Source organism: Astyanax mexicanus, chromosome 4 (assembly GCF_023375975.1).
Source record: "Astyanax mexicanus isolate ESR-SI-001 chromosome 4, AstMex3_surface, whole genome shotgun sequence".
In the NCBI taxonomy this organism is placed as follows: domain Eukaryota; kingdom Metazoa; phylum Chordata; class Actinopteri; order Characiformes; family Acestrorhamphidae; genus Astyanax; species Astyanax mexicanus.
In genome coordinates, this window is record NC_064411.1 from 6,932,912 (window position 1) to 6,956,954 (window position 24,043).

Here is a 24,043-nt window from a genome sequence, read left to right on the forward strand (position 1 = left end):
GAAACTGATTCTACACATCAGCAGTTTATTAAAAACTGTGTGAAGGCCTGAATAAAAATACTCACACAGCTCTTCTGGATATTTTAACTACTGGCAGCAGTCTCAGAAGACACTCCTCTGATGGATGATATTTACTGAGGTTAAACTCCTCCAGCTCTTCTTCTGAGTTCACCAACACAAACGCCAGAGCTGACCACTGAGCAGGAGAGAGCCTGGCCTGTTGAAGACGACGCTCACCACCTCCACTCAGGTATTTCTGCACTTCCTGCACTAGAGAATGATCATTCAGTTCATTCAGACAGTGGAACAGATTGATGGATTTCTCTGGAGATGAGTTCTCCTCAATCTTCTTCTTGATGTATTTGATGGTTTCCTCATTGCTGTGAGAGATCCTCTCTGTCTGTGTCAGTACGACTCGTAATAGAGTCTGATTAGACTTCAGTGAGAGACCCAGGAGGAAACGAAGAAACAAGTCCAGGTGTCCACTCTCACTCTGTAAGGCACTGTCTATGGCACTGCTGAGGAATTTAGTAATCGTTGACTTGCTGAAGATTGCAGATAGTTCAGTGCTTTGGTTTTCAGGGATTTGCTGATTCAAAAAGCTTCTGTCAATGAAGCAGAGAAATGCATATAAAGCAGCAAGAAACTCCTGAACGCTCAGATGTACAAAGCTGAAGACCTTCCCCAGGTGCAGCTCATGTTCCTCCCTGAAGATCTGGGTACACACTCCTGAGTACACCGACACTTCTTTAATGTCGATGCCACTCTCTCTTAGATCTTCCTCATAGAAGATCAGGTTTCCTTTCTCCAGCTGCTGGAATGCCAGTTTCCCCAGAGCCAGGATACTTGTTCTAATTTGCTGAGGATCAATGTCACTTTTCCCACTGTACTTCTGGCTCTTGTGTTTGATCTGAAAGATCAGGAAGTGTGTGAACATCTGCGTCAGGGTTTTGGGAATTTCTGCACTCTCAGCTTCACTCAGCATTCTCTCTAGAACAGTGGCTGTAATCCAGCAGAAGACCGGTATGTGGCACATGATGTAGAGGCTTCTTGAAGATCTGATGTGTGTGAAGACTTTATTGGCCAGGTCCTTATCTCTGATCCTCTTACTGAAGTACTCCTGTTTCTGAGGGTCACTGAAACCCCGCACTTCTGTTACCTGGTCAAAACACTCAGGAGGGATCTGATTGGCCGCTGCTGGTCGAGAGGTGATCCAGAGGAGAGCAGAGGGAAGCAGATTCCCCTTGATGAGGTTCGTCAGCAGAACATCCACTGAGGTTTGCTCTTCTATATTCACCAAGTTCTCATTGTTCTGGAAATCTAGAGGCAGTCGACACTCATCCAGTCCATCAAAAATGAACATGACCTTGTAGCCCTTATAATGTCTTGGTTTTAAATCTTGTGTTTCTGGGAAAAAGCTCTGAAGAAGATTCACAAGACTGAGCTTCTTCTCCTTCATCAGATTCAGCTCTCTAAAAGGAAGTGGAAATATGAAGAGAATGTCCTGATTTACTTCTCCTTCAGACCAGTCCAGAATGAACTTCTGCACAGAGACTGTTTTTCCTATTCCAGCCACTCCTTTAGTCAGTACAGTTCTGATGGGTCGTTTCTGTTCTGGTAATGGTTTAAAGATGTCGTTGCATTTGATAGGTTTTTCCTGTGTTGTTTTTTTCCTGGATGAAGCTTCAATCTGTTTCACCTCATGTTCCTGATTGACATCTCCTCCATCTCCCTCTGTGATGTAGAGCTCTGTGTAGATCTCATTCAGAAGTGCTGACTTTACATGGCCTGAGATTCCTTCATTAAGTATCTGATATTTATCTCTCAGCTTGGATTTGAGCTTTCGTTGGCATGCTGGGGTCAATTCTGATTGCAGAGGAAGAGAATAAGGAAAATGTAATTAGCTGTGATCTTCATGAAAGACCCCTGTGTAGAACAACTTTGATACAGTAGATAATTTTAAGGTTTAAGGAAACATTTGATGCTGTGACACAATATATTGTAATTACAAAATCCAGTTAACTATTGCCTATTATTCTAATTTGAAAAGCAGAACTCCTCTGAGGAAATAAATTAGCACTAGTTGTTCCCCATTCTCATGACCCAGAACTCTTACTGATCTCTAGTGTGTTGGCGAGGTCTGTCTGATTCATGTTCCTCAGGATGTGCAGTGTGACCTTCAGCACCCCCTCCTTCTGATCATCCTCCACCTCTCCCTCAGAGCATGCTGGGTAATCTGGATTTAGGAGATTCTTGAATGTGTTCAGCTCGTTCTTTACTAGAGAGAAAAACATCTCCTGCAGCTTCTGATTAAGAACAAACATCAGAGAATCACTAAAGCTGATACAGTACAGAGAGAGATGATGACACTGATCTGAGGAGAAAATGAGTTATAGATGCTCTGGTCTGTAAAATGATTTAAACATCATGTTGCTGAGCAGCATCTTATTGCATTAATATCAACATTATTTAATATATAATACAGTTATAATACTCTATTAAACTGAAGGTGAATAAATTATGATTAGTATCAAAACTTTAAAGTAAAGTTACATTTATATGTAAAATAAATCAGGGAGATTCACATCATATATTTGGTTCAGTACTAACCTTGAATATGTGGTCCAGTTCTTTTCTGGAAAAGTTTTTTTTCTTCTCACTGTGGATGAACAGAAAAGCCACACTGTAATCCACATTATTAAATCAGCTGATCTAAAAAAAACGTGTTTCAATAAAATATGGTGAGATTATTAATAAAATAAAGAATAGCAGCAAATAACAGATACAAAGAAAAGATTAATCTGTAATTAAAATAAAATGTAAATAAATGTATCAGGAATACCAGAACCAGGAGAGACACACGCTGATATGAGTCAAACAGTTTAAACAGTTTATTAACAAAAGGGACAAGCAGATAAGGATAGTCTAAAGCAGGCAGGGTCAGTAACATAAAGCCAGCATAAACAAACAACATACCAGTAGAGAGGAGAAAGCAGGGTCGGTACACAGAGAAATAGACAGAAGTGGAATAAGCAGAAGGGTGGTCTAATAACAAGCAACAGAAAGCAACAAACAATAATCTGAGCAAGGCAAAAAGGGTAAACAGTAAAAGAGAAAGGGGTCAATAAACGATAAGGCAGAATAATAAAGAGATACGTGTCCTAGAAGAGCTAGGGAACCAAGATTCAATACTCAGCAACTAATAGCTGAAACTAAGGGGTATTTATACTCAAACATTCAGGTGAGCAATCAGTAGCTGTAGCTCAGCAGCTCAGCAGCAATGTGAAAGTAATTAGAAAGAAAACAGCTAAAAGGTTTTCCAGAATTTCAATTAACATAATATGTTTTAAAGTGTATTATAATTAATTCTGAATACATTACTGGTCTATGTATTGTACTAAAACACATTCTCCCATTGCTGGATGTATGTACTCACCCCAGCAACTGAGATGATAAATATATGCACGACAGATGATGACGTTTTATTCAATGCTATTAAAGAAACAATAAATGTCCTGTTTTCAATACACTGGAACATAGTTTTAGAAGCAATAATCCTAGCAAAAAAAAAATTTCCACCAGACACATAAAGCACTTTGTGGTTTGGCCACCAGATGGCGCTAATGTGCTCTGTGTCATAAAGCTTTGAGTAGAGAATATTTTTCGTACAGTTAGGAGAAACGATTCAGCGCTTATATAAGCTTTAGTTTACCATCAATAATATTTTAGATACGTTAGCAGAGCAGTTTCAGCAGAAGTAGCATTAATTGTGTTTAATTTAGTATAAAAGAGGACAGAACAGAGCACACGTACACATGGACAAAATTGTTGGTACCCCGCGGTTAATGAAAGAAAAACCCACAATGGTCACAGAAATAATTAGAATCTGACAAAAGTAATAATAAATAAAAATGCTATGAAAATGAACATATGAAAGTCAGATATTGCTTTTCAGCCATGCTTCAACAGAAGTATATAAAATATATATAAAAATCTCATGAAACCTGGGCCTGAGCAGACATGATGGTACCCTTAACTTAATATTTAGTTGCACAACCTTTTAAGGTAATCACTGCAATTAAACGATTCCTGCAGCTCTCAGCAGGTATTTTGGTCCACTCCTCATGAGTTAACTGCTCCTGCTGTCTCAGTGGTGAAAGAGCTTTTTCCAGACGGCTCCATGTTTCAGCTCCTTCCAAAGATGCTCAATAGGATTTAGGTCAGGACTCATAGAAGCACTTCAGAATAGTCTAATGTTTCCTCTTAGCCATTCTTGGGTGTTTTTAGCTGTGTTTTGGGTCATTATCCTGTTGCAAGACCCATGACCTGCGACTGAGACCAAGCTTTCTGACACTGAGCAGCACATTTCTCTCTAGAATCTCTTGATAGTCTTGAGATTTCATTGTACCCTGAACAGATTCAAGACCCCCTGTACCAGGTGCAGCAAAGCACCATGTTTCCACCATGTTTCACAGTAGGGACAGTGTTCTTTTCCTCATATGCTTCATTTTTCTGTCTGTAAACATAGAGCTGATGTGCCTTGACAAAAAGTTCCAGAAGCTTTGTGGCTTCTCAACATGTAGTTTAGCAATTTCCAGTCTGGCTTTTTAATGTTCAACAATGGTCTCCTCCTTGGTCGTCTCCCATTAAGTTCACTTTGGCCCAAACAGTGATGGTGTGATCTGATACTGATGCTCCTCGAGCTTAAAGTTCACCTGTAATCTCTTTAGAAGTTTTTCTGGACTCTTTTGTTACCTTTCGTATTATCCGTCTCTTTGATTTGTCATCAATTTTCCTCCTGCGGCCACGTCCAGGGAGGTTAGCTACAGTCCTGTGGATGTTACATTTCTGAATAATATGTGAACTGTAATCACAGGAATTCAAGCTGCTTAAAAATGCTTAAAAAATAACCTTTAACTTTAACGTGCTTTTAATTTAATTAAATTTTCTCCTGAAACAACTCTTTCCTTCACTTCCTCTGGTCCATGTTGAGTGTGGTACACACCACTTCACCAAACAGCACAGTGACTACCTGTAGCCCTATATATATAGACCCACTGATTGATTACAAGATTTAGACACCTGTGATGCTAATTAGTGGACACACCTTGATTTAACATGTGCCTTTAGTCACATTATTTTCAAAAGGTACCATCATTTTTTCCAGGCCTGTTTAATGAGTTTACTTTTTAAAACAATTATGTTGACGCACAGTTGAAAATCAATGTCAGATTTTCATTTATTTATTTTCATAGAATTTTTATTTAGTATTACTTTTGTCAAATTCAAGTTATTTCTGTGACCAATTTGGGTTTTTCATTCACGCTTCATTTTCCTCCAAATCTCTCTCTCTCTTCCCCATGCTTTCTCACACACACACACACACACACACACACACAGACACACACACACACACACACACACAGCTGAAGGCATGTTTTCTCTTTCCATTCTGTTAAAGGTGGAATATGGAGCTACTCTAGAGTTCATTTCCTCCATTAAAGCTCTCAGTTAATATCAGTTACTCAGCACATTAAAATATTCTCATTTATACTGACATTAGCAATAAAACAAAAAATAATCTAGTCTGCCAGACACAACACACTGCACAATGATTGTTGTCCCTTCACAGAATATTGTTGTGATTAATACAATTAATGTTTTAATTTGATTGATATAACTTATATAAATATAATTTAGTTTTGCTTTTCTAACACTGATGCTTTTATTCAAGAATATCTGGTAGGTCACATGGTGCACTGTTCAATATTTGGAGGTGTGAGTTTAATGTTTAAATATTGAATATATTGTTTTGATTAATACATTTAATAAGCAAATCTTACGATCATTTAAGAAGTGCAGTTTATTACAATATAATACTTTTCTAAACATTTTTTTGAATAATGCAAAATAAATTTTTTTTATCTGACAAAATTACAAAAATGATTTAGATATTGTTTTTATCAGAATTACACACCCCTAATATAGATATATAATGATACTGTAATTTACTCTCATTGTTCAGGTCAGTCAGTCTAATCTAAACCCCGCCTCCCCATCACACCACAGCTGTGTACAATGATCATTACATACAGTGAATCTCACACTGACCTCCTGTGTATGTGTGTGTGAGGGTGTGTGTGAGGGTGTGTGAGGGTGAGTGTGTGTGAGTGTGTGTGTGTGTGAGGGTGTGTGAGGGTGTGTGTGAGGGTGAGTGTGTGTGAGGGTGTGTGTGAGGGTGTGTGTGAGGGTGTGTGTGAGGGTGAGTGTGTGTGAGGGTGTGTGCTATATGCTTTAAAAAGGTAAATTATAGAAAAAGTAAATGATGTAAGTGATGTTTCACTCACTGTGGGTCAGAGGTCATATCTTCACTGCTGAAATAAGGAGGAATAATGATGGACACGTCACTCTTCATAGAAACACAGCTGGGTTCTGGAGAAGCTCCTCTCTGGGTTTCAGTTCTGTTAACATTAAACACAGTGAAACTCCAGCATTTACACAGTGAAACTCCAACACACAGCACATCTTTAATAAAGATCAGGAACTGAAGAGCTTCACTCTCAGAACAGAACAGTAGTTTAGTGCAGTGATGTACCGAGACCCAGAGCTTCCTCCTCCACTGCTGAAGTTTGGAGGATGAATCATGGACCCGTCACTCTTCATAGACACTCCACTGGGGGCTGGAGATGCTGCTCTCTTTTCCCTGTAAACAGATCTTCATGATGATCCATGATGAGAGTAAAGTGTGGAGTAATGTGTTCCTTTACTAAAACTTATTCACAGGTTCCAGACTAACTTCTTCATAACCGTCCCAGAAGCGTCCCGAAGCTTTCTGTCAGCTGCCCCAAACTGAAAAACGCTCGTCTAATAAATATACATATTTTAATTTCTTTAACAATACTGTTGAATATATTTGTGTGTTTGTTATGATGTCACAATGTCATCACCTGATTAGATCATATTTACTATATGTATTTTATAGATCTGTGACTAGTTAATAACATGTATTGGTAAGAGTTACACAATTACACAATTATACTGTATTATAAACTAAAAGGTATATTTTTATACTGAACTCTAACAGAGATACAGATCAGAACAGAATAGAACAAGTCTTTCTGTGTGAAGCTTCATTCCACAGCTTTAATATCAAACCCAATCACTTCCATCTGATCTATATAAATGCAGCACATCAGGATTTCCTCATTTCTAATGCTAATTAAACCCAGACAGTGTGTGGTAAAATCCGAGACGGATCCTCAGAATGGATCTGGTTCAGAGTTCACTTTCACTACAGACAAATCCGATCCAGATTTTGATCAAATCGTCACATTTCTGTTCAAAAATCTGGACCAGATCCTCTTACCACCATCCTGAACCAGAGCAGCTCTGTTCTGGTTATTGAACCTCGCCAGCTGCAAACAGCTCAGCAACCACCCCTATACCATAGCAACCACCATAGCAACAACATAAGATCACTACAGAAACCACCTTATACTGTTACTGTGCCAGAATTAAACATATTTACACTCTAAACTACAATATGGAATAATAAGTATTAATATTAACTATTAGATATTAAAGGCAGATCTTTACTTTAAATACAGATTAGAAACACATTCTACTATAAGAATAACAGGCTGGTTTGTTAAGCGTTTCTCTGTGTTTAAGAGAACTCTGTTCGTAGTAGTTTAAAACTGTAAAACATGCAGATCACAGCTCCTGGATTAGAGCTGAAATCATTAAAATATCAAACTACTTTACATTAGGGCTGGGCGATATGGAAAAAAGTCTTATCACGATATAGTTTTCCATATCAGCCGATATCGATATGTATCACAATATAAATCAAATAACGTTCTGTTACACTTAAAGGTTTCTTTTTACTCATAAGTGAGAGAATATGGGAGTTATGACCAAAATCATTAGCAGACTCAGAGCCTTGTGGACAGACACTAGGATATCCACATCTTGCCAGGTGGGTACAAGGAGCTCAGACAGCTTTTAAATTAATTTAAAAAAGTCATTATACATCCACACAGGTCCGGAACCCAACACCCCCCCCAACATGTTTGGCCCTTAAGACAAGTACAAGGGGACAAATATATAAACTATATCAGACCCTTTACATTATTTGTCTCTTTAATTTAAATTCCCATAGCACTTCTAAAATTATATTTAATCAAGGGATTATTCCCCTCCCTGAATGCAGGCAGCTACATAAAGCAAAATACAAGAGTAATATCAGTGTTCATTTTGACAGGTGGTTTTGATGTAGTTAAAGTCTTAATCTTTTGACTAAAATGTATAATAGTTTTAATTACATTCTAGTCTATCGGATATTATTAATTTTAGTCAAGTTTTAGTCGATGAAAACAAACATTTTAGTCTAGTTTTAGTCATATAAAAAGTATGTATTACATATGTTTTACTGTTTTTCGATTTTATATTTGTTGTTATTTTGAGATTATGTACTGCTAATGTTTATTAAAATAATAGCTTGACTAGCCTGAATAAAAACTTGACTTTATTCCTTCCACCTCCATTACAGGTCACTTGCTTTAAAATATTTAAATAATGCTAACTTTAAATATTTTAAAGCAAGTGACCTGTAATGGAGGTGGAAGGAATAAAGTCAAGTTTCTGAAATGATCCACTTCTCCTGCAGTACAGATTTATACTAACATTACTGGCTTTCAGTAGACTAGACTTACATTACTTAACAAGTGTATTTAAAACTCATCCAGTTCAGTAACAGCAATGTTTAGTTCCGTTCAAATACAGCTACACAGATTATATAATCTTCTGTATTTAGTAAAATATCCAGCACAACAGACTCTCTACCTGTTAAAAACTAAAAACACAAAGTAATCAGAGACAGAGGAGAAACAGAAACAGGAGAATTCTGCCCTCAGGGTTTTCTAACAGAAACAGTGAGGGTTAGGAAAAAAGATGGAAAGTGCTGCTTTTCTGTGTGTTTATATACTAACCCATCACTCGTGCTGAAGTTAACGTTAACTTACACGGAAAGTGGTAAAGCGTGCTGCCTGATCGCGTGCTACACCTGTTCGCAGGGCAGCTTAAACGGGAAATAGAAAATAAAGTTTATCGAATCCTATCACCCAGCTTATCAGTGTAATCGAGGAAAATATATATCGCGATACATATCGATAACGTTTTAACGCCCAGCACTACTTTACATATTCACCCATCACTTAATTTACTCACTTTAGGACAGGAGGTCCTCCTCCACTGCTGAACATTGGAGGATGATGCATGGACCAATCACTCTTCATAGACACTCCACTGGGGGCTGGAGATGCTGCTCTCTTCCTCCTGTAAACAGATCTTAATGATGATCCATGACGAGAGTAAAGTGTGGAGTAATGTGACGTAACAATGTCATCACCTGATTAGATCATATTTACTATATGTATTTTATAGATCTGTGTCTAGTTAATAACATGTATTGGTAAGAGTTACACAATTACACAATTATACTGTATTATAAACTAAAAGGTATATTTTTATACTGAACTCTAACAGAGATACAGATCAGAACAGAATAGAACAAGTCTTTCTGTGAGAAGCTTCAATCCACAGCTTTAATAACAAACCCAATCACTTCCATCTGATCTATATAAATGCAGCACATCAGGATTTCCTCATTTCTAATGCTAATGTAAACCCAGACAGCGTGTGGTAAAATCCGAGACGGATCCTCACAATGGATCTGGTCCAGAGTTCACTTTCACTACAGACAAATCCGATATGGACCATATTTTTGAACATAAATATGCAACCACCCCATACCATAGCAACCACCTAGCAACAGCATAAAATAACTACAGCAATACTGTTACTGTGCCAGAAGGAAACATATATTAATATTAACAATTAGATATTAAAGGCAGATATGTACTTTAAATACAGATTAGAAACACATTCTACTATAAGAATAACTGGCTGGTTTGTTAAGTGTTTCTCTGTGTTTAAATGCAGCACAGGGTTCTGACTCTGGTCTAGGAGAAACTCTGTTCTCAATATTTTAAAACTGTAAAATATGCAGATCACAGCTCCAGGATTAGAGCTGAAACCATTACAATACAAAACTACTTTACATATTAAACCCATCACTTAATTTACTCACTTTAGGACAGGAGGTCCTCCTCCACTGCTGGAGTTCTGAAGATCCATCATTTACTCTTCTTCATTTACACACAGCTGAACACTGCCGACACCGACCCCTGAGAACAGATCAGCCGTTACAATAAAACCTTTATTCTTACAATAATGACATTATCATCAGAACTGCATTAAACAATACCTGATAAACTAACAAAACAAAACAAACAGAGAACGATACATAACAGTGTGATTTACCCTCATTACACATTATTCTACTGATTACAGAAACATTTACTGTTATTATAATTATTATAATTTAATTATTATTAGTAATATTACTGCATTACACAACATTATAAATATACACACTGTTCTATTATTATTATTAATGATATTATTATTATGTTACTGAATCAGAATAGAGAGATTATTTAAGTATAATATAAAACAGCAGGATTAAAAACACTAACACACCACGTGATCTTGAGCTCCGTTGCTCCCCCTGCTGGTTGAACAGCGCTACTGCATGTAAACACGCCTTTATAGCAGCTCCGTGTTTTTATCTCCCCAACAGATCAAAGTCCACATTAAGCAGTAATGCGCTTTAAACAGCATAATCTACACTGTGATCAATAAATATCAATCTATATCTGCGCATTTCTCTTCAGTTTATAGCATTATTGATCTGTTACAGCTGATTGTTCTCCAGCCGGTCTGATCTAGACCAGGTCCAGGTCTGATCCAGGCCCGATTCAGATCTCCATGCTGATCCTGGTTCTTCCAGTGGAATCGGACACTGAGCTGATCTTAAAGAACCGGTTCTGGATCTGAGGAACCTTTAGAACCGGTTCTGACTTTAAGCTACACGGTTCTGTTCTACATTCTCTTCAGTTCTGAACTTACCGAGTGAATCCGGACTTCTGTCCTCTTGTCCTCCTTTACCTTAGTCTCACCTGTCTCCCTCTAAGCCCCGCCCCCTAACTCTCACAGCAAATAGACGCTGGGTGGGCGGAGCTATCGGTAGTTTTTGGCTATTGTCAGCCAATCACATTACACGGCTGAATGGAAAGTTTGAATATTCATGAGTCTGAAGTTTTTCCCACACAGCTGTAGAGCATGCGCAGTGCGGGGAGGAGCACTTTTGGACGGGTAGCAGAACTCGGCAGAACACCGGTCTGAAAACTGGGGTTTTCAGACCGGTGTTCTGCCGAGTTCTGCTCCTCCCCGCACTGCGCATGCTCTGACCCACATTTTATAATGTTTTCATGTGTTTTACATGATGATTCTGTTTTCCATGACTGCATTAAACAGCCTGAGCTCACTGTCCTTATTTATTTAAAGGTAACATAAAGGTAAATGACAATTAAACAAATAATAAATAATAATAAAAATAACAAATAATAAATAATCATAAAAATAAATCACTAAATAATTTCATTTACCTCTTAAATACAATTTTTTTAAAAAATTAAAAAAACAGTTGGTATTTTATGTTCTCTGATGTGACTATACTGCACATGTGTGCACTGTGATAATAATGCTGGGAGAAAGGAGCACTGCCTCCATCTAGTGTCTTTGAGATGTTCTGCATTTTATATAAGGGTGGTTGACAAGAAATTGAGATTTATATGAATTTACAGAGCATTATAGGATTCATATTTTTTTTCACAATTTTCAGTGAAACGAAAAAAATGCTCACATGGTGTGACTGTTCCAATCACATTTCATAAAGTTATATTTTTAATAAAAACAAGTAAATGAGGACTTCCAGTTGGACATGATAGGAGTAGCAGGGTGAGTGGTGAGCTCCTGGTCTAACTGGAGGATAAAACCCTCACTATCCAGCTGATCACCAACGTCAATAGAAATTCATTTCAGGTTGAATGTTGGTCATGAAGTCAGATTAAAAAAATTACGTCAGGATAAAATATAAAACTGTTACGTACCTGCACTCTTAAAAATTCAACAAACTTTAACTCAGAAAAACTTGATGGATGAGTGGAGCAAAAACCGAGGCCGATAGGAGGAATAAAACAAGATTATCCTCTGAGTTCTGCCCTTTACGTTCTAGCCATAATGATGAAAGTATACAAGGTATTAAAAGAGGAGATTATTTAGTTAAAACCACAGCTTATACAGATGATATTACAGTTTTTATTAAAACAAAAAAAAGACTTAGACAATATAATGGAATATTATACATTTAATATAAAACTTTCTGGTGCAAAGCTTAATATGGCTAAATCTGAATGTGTGTGGATTGGGGATCAAAGAAAGAAGTTCAGAGTCGATGTTCCAGATAAAGAGCAAATACTATTTTTGGTGTGTATTTTAATAATGGTGACTGTGTGGACAGTAAGTGGAAATAAAAAAGAGGAAGTAGTTTCTGAAGAAATTAAATCCCTCTAACAACACTTCCAACGATCAGTCACCCAAACCGAGTTGAACCAGACGCAGTGGAGGAACCAGGTCCAAGTGAAGCTCTCTACAATGGAAGTGAAAGAGTAGAGGATGGAAATGAGTCATCATGAAGATTTAAGTAGCAGCGGAAGCAGCTGCAGCAGCGGAGAGACAGACGGAGGAAATCCGAACACCAGCACCTCGTCTGAAGGAGACAGCAGCGAGGAGTACGAGTCTGCAGCAGCCGAAACACAAGCAAACCAAGTTCCTCCTCCTTCTTCATCACCTCTCCTTCCATCTATGACCAGATCTACCACCATACATACACTGTAAACCCGAACAGTACAAGTTTGATAAATTAAATAGGTTGTAATAACTCAAAAACAAGTAAGAAGTTAATTTGACTCAAATTTTCAACATAATCTGTACTATTTTAACATTTTAAGGTTTTTGTGCTCAATCATTTTAATTTGTCTGTGTCACTGAACTCAAATAATTTTACAGCAATGCCACCTGACCTGACGAAGCTCCTCCTACACATTCTCCTGGGCAAGTGCGCCATACTTGCTCTGCTCACTTCAGGCGGGCATTTTGTTTTTTGGGCTCCTGAATGAGGTGAGTTATCTGGTGATTTTGCCCCATATTCATATTTTACTGGTGTTTTAGCTACCTCGTGTACTACATTGAATATTTAATACATTATTTGCTAATATTTATGTATGTATAAACCATCTCCACCATCTCAATGGTGGAAACTGATAGCTAGCTAGCTAAAGTAGCTAACGCTAACTAGCTAGCTAAACTAGCTAGATAAACTAGCTAACGCTAACTAGCTAGCTAAACTAGTAGAAGCCAGCATATTAATATTTAATTCATTATTTTTCATTGTCTCAGAGTTTACATTGCTGAATCAGCTGTGCATATATTTTAAATGTCGTGGGGTAACATTAGCTAAAATTGTTAGCTAGCTAGCTAGCGCTAACGTTAGCTTACTAGCTAGCAGGCCCCTATTACGGCCACCCCTTATTTTCAGCTAGCTAAGCCTTCTTGTCAGGCCACCTCCCGCCTTAAGATGAGACAAAACGTTCATACATTTAAATGTTGGGGGGTAACATTGGTTAAAATCGTTATATAAAAATAGAAAAGTTTATTAAAATGTATTATTAATTTTAAAAAGCTATCGCTAATAGGGCTTCTGGCGCTAGCTTAGCTTAGCTAGCTAGCCCCAGATGCTTTATAGCTGAGCCAGCTCCCGCCTTTAACCCCTTTCTTTTATTTTTTTTTTAACCTCTTAACACGCCCTGGCCCGCCGGAGGGCCAGAAATTTATAATATTTCATATGTAGTTTTGTTTCTGAATAGTTATGAACAGTTATAGGCTCATATAGATATACAATATACCATTTAAAGCTTAAAATCTCTGCTTTTCACTTATTTAGCATATTTAGCAGTATATCCTTTAAGAAAATAAACATTTAGGGCGAAAAATGCCTTGGTTGGGATTTTAATAATTATTATTAATCATATTTGCGTTTATCGTTCATCCATTACAAATTTAATCAAAAACAAACAAAAATATTACAAACTCGTGTGGGTGATGTTCTGGAACGCTGGCCTGCCTTAAAAGTAGATTCACAGGTAAAAATATTTTCCTTACTACACTAATTCAATATCTTGTATCAGATTTATAGCAGATACTGTCCTTTCTTTCATGGCCACTGTGTGTACCAAAATTTGTGCGTAGTGATCGTATCTTTTTACCCATATTTACAGTATGGTAGAGAAATTTGCATATTTTCCAATAAATGTGATATGAACGTGTTTGCCAGTATTTTTTTTCTCTACCAGACAACATGCACTACGCACATATATTCTGACCTGAACTTTTTTTTTTTTGCAGATCTGTGCAGAATTTCATAGAATTACAAACGTCAACCTAAAAAACCACTTCTATGCTGAGTTGGACAGACATGCCCCTCATCTTCTGAGCTTGTTCAGGATTAAAGCAGGACGTGCTGGAAAAGTGTCTGAAGTTTGGTGTCAGCTCTTCAGAATATATGACCTCCAGGTCAGTTGGTTGCACTTTGTGATACCTGAATAATATGCTATGGTGTATTATAGCATTTGTTTGATTACATTTCATTTATAAATACATGGTTATAGTATAACGTAATCATAGTGGAGTGTGGCTGTAATGACAAGCATGACCAAAAGTTAAAAAATGTTTTCATGCTTAAGGAGCAAGTTGATGTGCATGTCAGACGTGCTGCTGTCCTCCGCGCTCTTCCTGCCTATCTTCATGAGGACGACTCCAGTTTTCTGAAGACGTGGAATGTAAGTAAGCATGCTGTTTTGTTAATCATAAAATCAATTGTAATAATGGTTATTAGTATCCAACCTAATCTGCATGATGACAAGGACATTTTTGTTTTTGTGTAGAACTTTGAGCAGCGAACCAATGATATAGATTACATCCACACAGATAATAAACACAGAGAATAAGTAATATAATGTACTCAGTTACAAGGAGTCACACTAAATAAAAAGAAATGGACAGTCCTGCTTGAGCAGTTTTTTATTTATTTTTATTTTTTTAACAAAATGGGGAAGACAAAATTGTCAGGGTCTTGATCTTTAACCCATATCCACCACCTAGACACAGCTCCACTGTGCAAAAGAGGTATAATTGACAAGGCTAAATGCAAGACATCCATCCAAACACCCATAATAGAGATGAACCGATGTGGGAATTTTGAGCCGATATCCAATATTACACATGTGCTTAAGTTAATACATTTTAAAGTAGCACTGCCAGTGTTGGCCAATTGTAGCAGCACATCCAGCATCACTTGGTACTTTTCCAGCCTACAATAAATATCCGTTTGAAATATTGGCAAGTATCAGCCATCATGGCTTCATGTTTTTTAAAAAGGCAGTTATCTGTCTAACGATATATCTACGAATTTCTACTAACAAAACTTGTGATGTTATCACTACCATAGGGGCAACAGCAATCTAAAGCTAACTTATTCAATAATAGCAAATAAAATATTGTAATTTACCATGTAAATATTTTTTATCTAAAATTTCCCCAAAGTGAATTCCAGCATGTTTAATTCTGTAGAAAACCTGTAAAAAATCCATGGTGTTTCTTGTCCACTTTAACCTCAATTTCTCTTCTCTGGAAGGCAGATTAAAGCTATTTCTTCTTTTCTTCATTGACGTGTACCTACATTTTAAATAAATTTGTCTGTAGGCTTATGTAGCTGATACTCTAATCCATGTTATAAAATCTGAATAAAAAATATATTGGGGGTGCAAAACATTGTGATACGATATGATATCAATGATATTTTCTTGCCCTTCTTCAAGCAGTAAAAAAACTCTAACTAGGCCTGGTGCATAATTTCGTTATCGATTTATCATACGATAAACATGACAATCATTTTGAAAACATTGATAATAGCATAGTGTTTATTTGCATGTGTAAGTGAAGACTTTTAAACAGGTACACTGTTTCTCCTGTCTGCTCCATCTGAGATAGGAGAGTAGGAAGTGAACATGTGTAAATCAAATATAATTATTTGGTAAATATGATCTGATGCACTACCCAAAAATTAGGATCCTTTCTGATCAATTTGGAAGGAGAGCTCATTAACGTGATTGAGCTGACTTAATTTTAAAACAATCAAATATACGTAATATGTATATTTGTGTACACAAATACGTGATAAATGTTTCTCATGATTAATCCTGGGACTATATCATCCATAAAAAATTACATGACAATTATAAAATGTCCAAATGTTTGTTTATACATACACCAGTTGATGTCACGTTTTATGTTTTATTTTATGCTATGATGTTATGTAGTTTTTAGATTTTTTTTTTTCTTTGGAAATATAAAGTAACACAATACATCTCTCTTCAGGTGTCCCAATCTGATGAACCCGACATTGATGACATGCCAATTGGTCTCCTCTCAATCAGTGCCAATTCAACTGATGCCATGCCATTCTGTCCAGAGAGGATTGCAGTTGTGCTTGAGGGTAACATTGTTATCGAACACCCCACATTAGCTGATGCATTTGTCACGCTTTTTGGACTTATGTACGCACTGCATCTAAGTTACCCAAAAGAGTTAGCAAACACTTTTGACTTCACCCAGAAAGTCTTGATGGGACTGGAGGATGGAAAGTTGAGGCCCAGAGTGTTGACCCTTAAAAACGAGCTGTTGGCAGTGGAGTAAATTGAAGTATGAAGAAATGTTACACCGTTGCTAATTCATGCAAGTGTCTGGACATGGTTCAGTTATTACATTCAGTCCCATGTGTCCAGCCATGTTATGTTAGAGTTTGGTTTTCTGATTGCTGAAGGGAGTAGTGCACAGAAGTGTTCAGCGCTCTGCTCATCACTACCAGCAGGACTCTCAATCTGCTGAAAGCAATGCCATAAAAGCTTCTGTAAGGATCCCAATACTTTTTGTACCTATGTATTGTATGTGTTCTTGGTTTTACTTGCAGAAAAAAACAGTTTTACCAGTGCAAAACTGGTGGAGAGCAGGTAGCGTGGCCCAAATGTTATTTTCTTGTTCAATTTTAAAGGAATAATAAGAAAGAAATGAGCGCTAGTGTTATGAGTTACTTTCTTGCGTTAAACTTCAATTTTAAATTTTAATGATTTTCATTACCACATATCAATGTGTGCCAAATTGGAATTGAATGTCAGACAAAAATGATACATATTAGGGAAAATTGTATTTGGTCCATTTTACCTGCTGTATGAATGTAGCCAGTGCTGTACATTTTCTACTGCTATGATCATCAAGTTTATTTTGTGTTAACTAGACTGAACTATGAGTGGAGGTTGTGTTAAAATTAGTCTGGTGTTGTGTTAAAAAAAATGTCAGGGGAGTAAAGATGATTTTGATGATTCAATAATATTATGCCCAAAAGTACAAATTATATTAATGGGACTATTATTCACCAGATGCAGAAAAAAACTGTCCAGTGACTGTCCAGTTTTTTTTTTAAACTATGTAATTTAAACACACAAAACTGTCCCTTACACCAGGGGTGTCGACTCTGTCCACATTGGGCTGGTGTGACTGCAGGTTGTTTTTTTTTCCTGCAAAGCAGAAGCTCATGTTCTTATTTGTTTGAAGACTGACTAATGGATTAAACTAGTAGAATCAGGTGTGTTGCTGGTTGGTTTGAATAAAAATCTGCAGCCACACTGGGCCAATATGGAGAGGTTTAGCAACCCTGCCTTACGCTGTCAAAATGTATTTATTAATTGCCCTGTAGAAATTTTCCAAAATGACCATACCATAATAAGTTTTTTTCTCTCCCTCTCTCCTGTGAAGTTGCATTGGACAGCAATGATGTTCAACTTGGTTTTAGTGAGTTACTCTTGAAGTGGGATTTTTTTAAATGTATTTTATTAATTTATTTTTGCATTGCTACACAAAACCCCTAATGCGTCATTCTGCAAAAACAATGAATTATTAGAGGAACGGATTTATTTTTTTTTTATTTTTATTTTTTTTTGGTGCTCACTTTTTCTATTAGAGAAGGCACACTTTAGAAATCCTTGTGTTAAAAGGCTGTATAATTAAGCTTATATATATAAATAAATATATATATATATATATATATATATATATATATATATATATATATATATATATATATATATATATATATATATATATATATATATATATTTATTGTTGTGACCTGATTATTTGACACATTTTTTTATACTTTTTTTTTTTTCGTATTCTCCACTTCTAAAAATGATTGATCCATTTCCTCAGGCATTTCCTTATGTACTGTTTGTGATTAATTCAAGTAATTTCTATTTTTATAGTTTTTCATTGTATGTGTAAATAAAAAGTTAGTTAACTGTTGACATATTTGTTTTTATTTTAAAATGTGTTCAAGTAAATACAGGGGTTGGACAATGAAACTGAAACACCTGGTTTTAGACCACAGACTTGCTGTCCTTGTCACAGATGCGTAAACGTAACTGAACCTTCACACTCTGCTCTTACTGGTGCAATGTGCAATTAATGAAGATTGGACATCAGGCTGCTCCAATTTAACCATGAAACCTCCCACACTAAAATAAGGACAGGTGTTTCAGTTTCATTGTCCAACCCCTGTACATTTCTAACAGGTTCAAAAAAACTTTTTTAAACTACTGTGAATTAGTTTTTTTTTTGTTGTTGTTGTTTTAACGAGAAATGTTTTCAAGTAAATGCAATAAAAAGATTTCGTTACCTATACATTATTTAATTGTGTACTTTGAACTTAAAATTATCTAGTAATGATAACTCAATAAAAAGTATTTATTTAGATTACAAGTGTAAGGTAATGTAACTTAAAATTACTTTGTAGAAGGTACTTAAATAAGAAAGTTTATTCTACTAAAAATTGTAAGTTCATATAGCTTTAAATTTTTTAGTACAAGGTACTTAAATAAGAGAGTTTCTTCTATGTAAAATTGCAAGTTATTATAACTTAAAATTATTTAGTAAATGGTACTTAAATAAAACAGTTTCTTTAACTTACAAAGTTGAGTTACTATCAATTAATAATTTTTATGTAATCAGTTTCACCAAATTTTTTGAGTTTACTTAACTTATTGGGTTTTACAGTGTACGCACAGGGGCTGCTGCAGCCAACGAAACGAAACGGAAGAGTAAACCTAAAAAAGGAGGTTAGAAGCAGAATGAACAGTACACTAAGAAAAATAAAAGAAATAAACATTTCTTTATCTCCTCTGTCTGACTTAATATTGCACTATGCAATGTTGGGGGATTCAGTATAAAAAGAACAGGAATGAGAAATTTTGTATATTTAAAAGAAAAAAAAGCAGAGATTTGTTGTGTTGTGTTTACAGTAAACAAAACTAAATACATATGAAGATATAGAAAATCCAAAAAAATGTGGGATAATGGTTATTCCTTCTTTTCTATTGGAGAATGTAAAGCTGATGGAATTGGTTTATTATTCCATAATCAATTGTTTGAAATAATTAATTACAGATAATTGATTCCTGGAAGGTTAATCTATAAATTTATCAAATCTATCAATTTATAATGAATAATGTTAACACAGCTCAAGATCGAGTTATTAAAATGACACTTTTTAGAGAACTTAATGTCACGCAGATAATTAAATGGATTAGAGATGAGCATGGGAATGTAATAGAAAACAAAAAAGAAAAACAGAAACTACACAGGAAACAAAAAAATTCACAATCATTAATCAGGCTGTTCAAAATTACAAGCAGAGGACCTCTCGTCAATGTCAACCAATTACAAAGGAAGAAATTGTTAACCTGCAAAATGTATAATCCTGTATAAATGAAATTATAAGTTTATTACAAAATTATTTTAATGAAGGTATTAGAGATGGAAAAATGAATGAATTGTTCTATAAATCTGTGATTACCTTGATTTATAATAAATGAATACATTTAAATAATGATAAGGAATTTTATATAATTACTTTAGATTAGAAAAAGGCTTTTTTTCCAGGGAATATTTATGGAATGATTTGCAGCACTGTGGTTTTCCACCAAATTTCCTCCATAAGATCAAGTTATTATATGAAAAATCAGAAGCTCAAATTAATGTTAAAGGGTATTTTAAAATAATTTAAGACACATAGAGGAGTAAAACAAGGCTGCTCTTTAAGTGCAGTATTATGTGTGTGTTAAAAGTTAGTCCTCTTTTAAATAAAATTAAAAATTATACCAGAATTAAAGGAATTGATGTCTTTAGGTAAAGAATCTTTTAAACTTACAGACTTTGCTGATGACGACATCACAGTAATCGTAAGAAATCAGAAAGAGTTCCGGATTATAAAATTCATGAAGATGTAGCAGGAGCAAAATAAAATTTGGATAAAACAGAAGACATCTGGGGTACGTTTCCCAAAAGCGTAGTTGCTAACTACGTTAGCAACTTACTTAGTCTGGACGATGCAGCTGCGACGCAGGTGTTTCCCAAAAGCGTGGTTGGAACTATGGAGGTAACCACGTTAGTAACTTGCATAGTGCAGCACTTAGTTAAGCTACTCAGGTGTTTCCCAGAACCGTGGTTCCAGCGAATGTTCGCAACTACCGTGGTTCAGCTGCGTCGTTCCAACTACAGCTCTAGACCTGTCGTTAGGAGCTTAGTTCCTGGTTATTATTGCAGACGATGGACGGTAGGATTCAGAAAGCTGATAAATCACATTAATATTGCTGCACGAGGATTTAAGATATCAAAAGTACCTATTTCTTTTTAATGTTTGTGTTTATTACATTAATTGAGCCACTTCACTTTTACCAATGTGCGCCCAGGTAAAATAATACAATTCAGTCCTTTTTTTAATGTATGTCTTTAACATTTAGCTTTATTTGGCAAACATGAATTCAGTGTAGTGAAAAGAGAAGTGCTCTTTAGCTAAAATGTATTTTACAGTCTTGGAAAGATGTATGCCAATTATTCAAGCAGGCATCTCTTGAGTAAAGATAACTTGTGCTGTGAACATTTATGAAATAGTTAATAATTATTTTTTTAAACCCATTGTGCTATATGCACTCTGTGAATAAGATATGTAATAAGCAGGTGTTTTGAATTACCTAATTATCCTCTGCAGGTAACAGGGCCAGACAGAGTGTGAATAAAGAAAATTTATTATTTAGCCAATACAACGTGTTTCTAGGCCTATACAAATGTTATCAATTAGTATTTGTTAAATAATATATTACAGGAAATACGTAGAAATATGTAGGCTACATTAATATATATGTAAAAAATAATAACATTAATTGCCATTATGAAAAAAAAACATTAAGAGAATAAAACCACGACTGGGATTCGAACTAGGCGTCCATCCGGTGTCTGTCGAGTTTTGCTACCCTGTCAAACCGTATTATCCTAGTGCATATTTAATTTTTAAATATAAAATTGCTAGAAAAAGCCCCATATTTAAACATGCTTTCGGTAGAATATTTGGAAAGCCTGAATCAAAATATCAGGAGACAGTTTTGGGTTATTAGGGTGATTATAAACCTTATTTTTTTATTATTGCTAACTTATATTTACTTTCATTATCATCAGCTGTCATTTACGCATTTGTAATACTCAGAAATAATGGCAAGGGGTTCCTGGTTTTTTAATGCAACCAAAAAGAACAGAATTACCATAAAAAAACAATAAATAAATAAAAAATGTTTCCACGCATGGGCGCTGGTGTTGAGAAGCACATCTCGATGGGTTGCACAATTCGACAGAACACCGCGCGCTGCACGTCGTAGGCGCTCTGCTGAACCACTGAGTAACACATTTCTCATGTCTCATTTTAATAAGACTTCTTCAGAATGGTGATTATTTTATTTAAAAAAAATATTGCAATAGCAAATATGTGTATGTTTTTTTTAAGTAACACTGTCTGTTACAAATAATAATGAATATATAGCAATTATTGTCTACATTTTACTTGCAGTTCATTGTTATTTTATTAATAGTATTGTTGTCCGTTATGTTCTGGTGATAATTACAATATAAATAGCCTAAATGATACATTAGTAACATATTTTTGGCATAATATTTTAAAGATTGTGAGTTTTGCACGTTTTCTGCTGGGAAAGTCTGGCCGAACACATCTGGAAACACCTTAGTTAAGACCACGGTGGTTCAAACCAACATAGTTCAGACTTCTGTGGTACCAACAAAGTAGGATGGTTTCGGGAAACGGTCGTACTTCAGATGTTAGTTAGTTTAACGATGCATCGTACCACGTTAGTTCAATGCTAGGCTCCGTCGTTGTACGGGAAACGCACCCCAGGCTGATATCATGTGTACTTTAGTTATTTTGGCCTGTTTTTATTTCGTAATCACATGTTAAGAGTGAAACAGTGGAGTGGGGTGAGTAAACCAGTGGTTGAACCTCATTAACAGAAGCTTCTCAAACCTCTGCTACAAAACACGCTTCTCTCGCCTGCCTCCATGGATTCGTTTGTGTCGCTGCGTGGTGTGTGTGTGTGTGTGTGCGTGCGTGTCCGAGACGCGTGTGATTGGGGGAGAGCGGAGGGGGGATGAGGAAGGGAGCGCAGTGTGTGTGTGTGTGTGTGTGTGAGAGAGAGAGAGAGAGAGAGAGAGAGAGAGAGAGAGAAAGAAAGAAACTGTACGTTAAAATCGCTTTGTGTCTCCTGTCCAACAGGCGATAAGTCGCTTGGGGGCGTGTCTCACTCAGAACGAGCTGTCGCTGGTGGGCGTTTTCCAAATACAGAAACAAGGGTTCAGCCTATCTACACAATTCCTAAACCTAAACAGTCCTACAGACGTTTCACCAACAATAAATCTTTATATCTTTTATAACTACTATTAAAGGTTCATTATGTAGGACCTGAGAGCGAGTGTGTGAATTGGCTACAGCAGTCCAATTTCAAAACACCATAGAAAGTAGTCTGCCCCGCCCACCCCTCCCCAGCCACGAAACTTATTTGGGTTGCCAAATTCAGCAGGCTGAATCTACACAACGTTCGGACTAATGGGAGAGTACAAGAGGGAGGAGAGAAATACAGCAATTCTAAACTCTTATCTAAAACCATATCTAGAGTTATATTGACTATATTGTAACGGGCGCGAAGATGATGAAGAAGCCGGCAACATTATGTCAGCGAAAAGTGCTCTTTATTAACAGGGTACCTCACTTACAGCTCTGACAAGTGCTTGGAGAGTAAAACCCAACTTGAAAAACACAGCCAAAAACTCCCAAAGTGGCTAAACTGGCTAACATACACAGAGAAGGTAGATTCCCCTCAACCCCCAAAAACATACCCCCACAATGCCCTGCTGGCCCTGAATTTGCATAACCCCACCCCTACAGGCGCACTATAGGCTGACATACCTAACACTACGTGGCGATCGCCACATAGCCCCCCCCCTTACTGCCAACCGTCCCGGTGGCACTACACTAGCCAATAACAACAATGATAACAATATTTTTTTTTTTTTTTTTTTTTTTTTTTTTTTTTAGTCCAGAACAAAGTCTCTGAGGCGCGGGGGAGTCCGCCGAGCCCTAGTAGAGGCTCTTCCCCCCGCCCCTCCCTGGTTTTCCCCACCCAAAGGCCTTTCAACAGGTGCGGGTACCGCAGCTTCCTTAGGCCGGTATGGGGCCAGCCTGTCCCGGTGCACCACCACAGTCCGCCGGCCCGTCCGGACCCGGTATACCACCTCGGACAGTTTCTGGAGGACACGACATGGCCCTTCCCAGTCGGATTGGAGCTTAGGGCACCGACCTTTCTTGCGCCGGGGGTTGTGAAACCACACCTCCGTCCCCGGCTCGAGTGGCGTCCCCTGGCAGCGCATATCGTACGCGCGTTTTTGTCGTGCGCTGGCCCCCCCCTGGCTCTTTCGGGCGGCGAGGTGTACAGCCGCCAGGCGCTCTTTTAAATCACGGGCATACTCAGTCACGCTCGCAGGTTCGTCCAAACCCGCTGGCAGCCCGAAAGCC

General features: G+C 36.8%; 2 protein-coding genes across 6 annotated transcripts in view; one reads left to right on the plus strand and one right to left on the minus strand.

Annotated features, from left to right (window-relative positions):
* LOC111188977 (NACHT, LRR and PYD domains-containing protein 12) overlaps positions 1-24,043 on the minus strand; it is a 900,554-nt gene that overhangs the window by 815,716 nt on the left and 60,795 nt on the right. For all 3 annotated transcript variants that reach the window (XM_049476912.1, XM_049476914.1, XM_049476913.1), the window contains exons 2-8: positions 10,151-10,247; positions 9,229-9,336; positions 6,596-6,703; positions 6,348-6,461; positions 2,611-2,659; positions 2,117-2,306; positions 66-1,866 (exon numbers count right to left, since the gene is read on the minus strand). In XM_049476912.1, coding sequence (XP_049332869.1) covers positions 66-1,866; positions 2,117-2,306; positions 2,611-2,659; positions 6,348-6,461; positions 6,596-6,703; positions 9,229-9,336; positions 10,151-10,200 — 2,420 coding nt within the window. In that variant the 5' untranslated portion in view covers positions 10,201-10,247. The remainder of the gene's footprint in view (positions 1-65; positions 1,867-2,116; positions 2,307-2,610; positions 2,660-6,347; positions 6,462-6,595; positions 6,704-9,228; positions 9,337-10,150; positions 10,248-24,043) is intronic.
* Positions 1-24,043, plus strand: part of LOC111196387 (NACHT, LRR and PYD domains-containing protein 12-like) — a 798,826-nt gene that overhangs the window by 647,389 nt on the left and 127,394 nt on the right. The gene's annotated exons all lie outside the window — the stretch shown is intronic.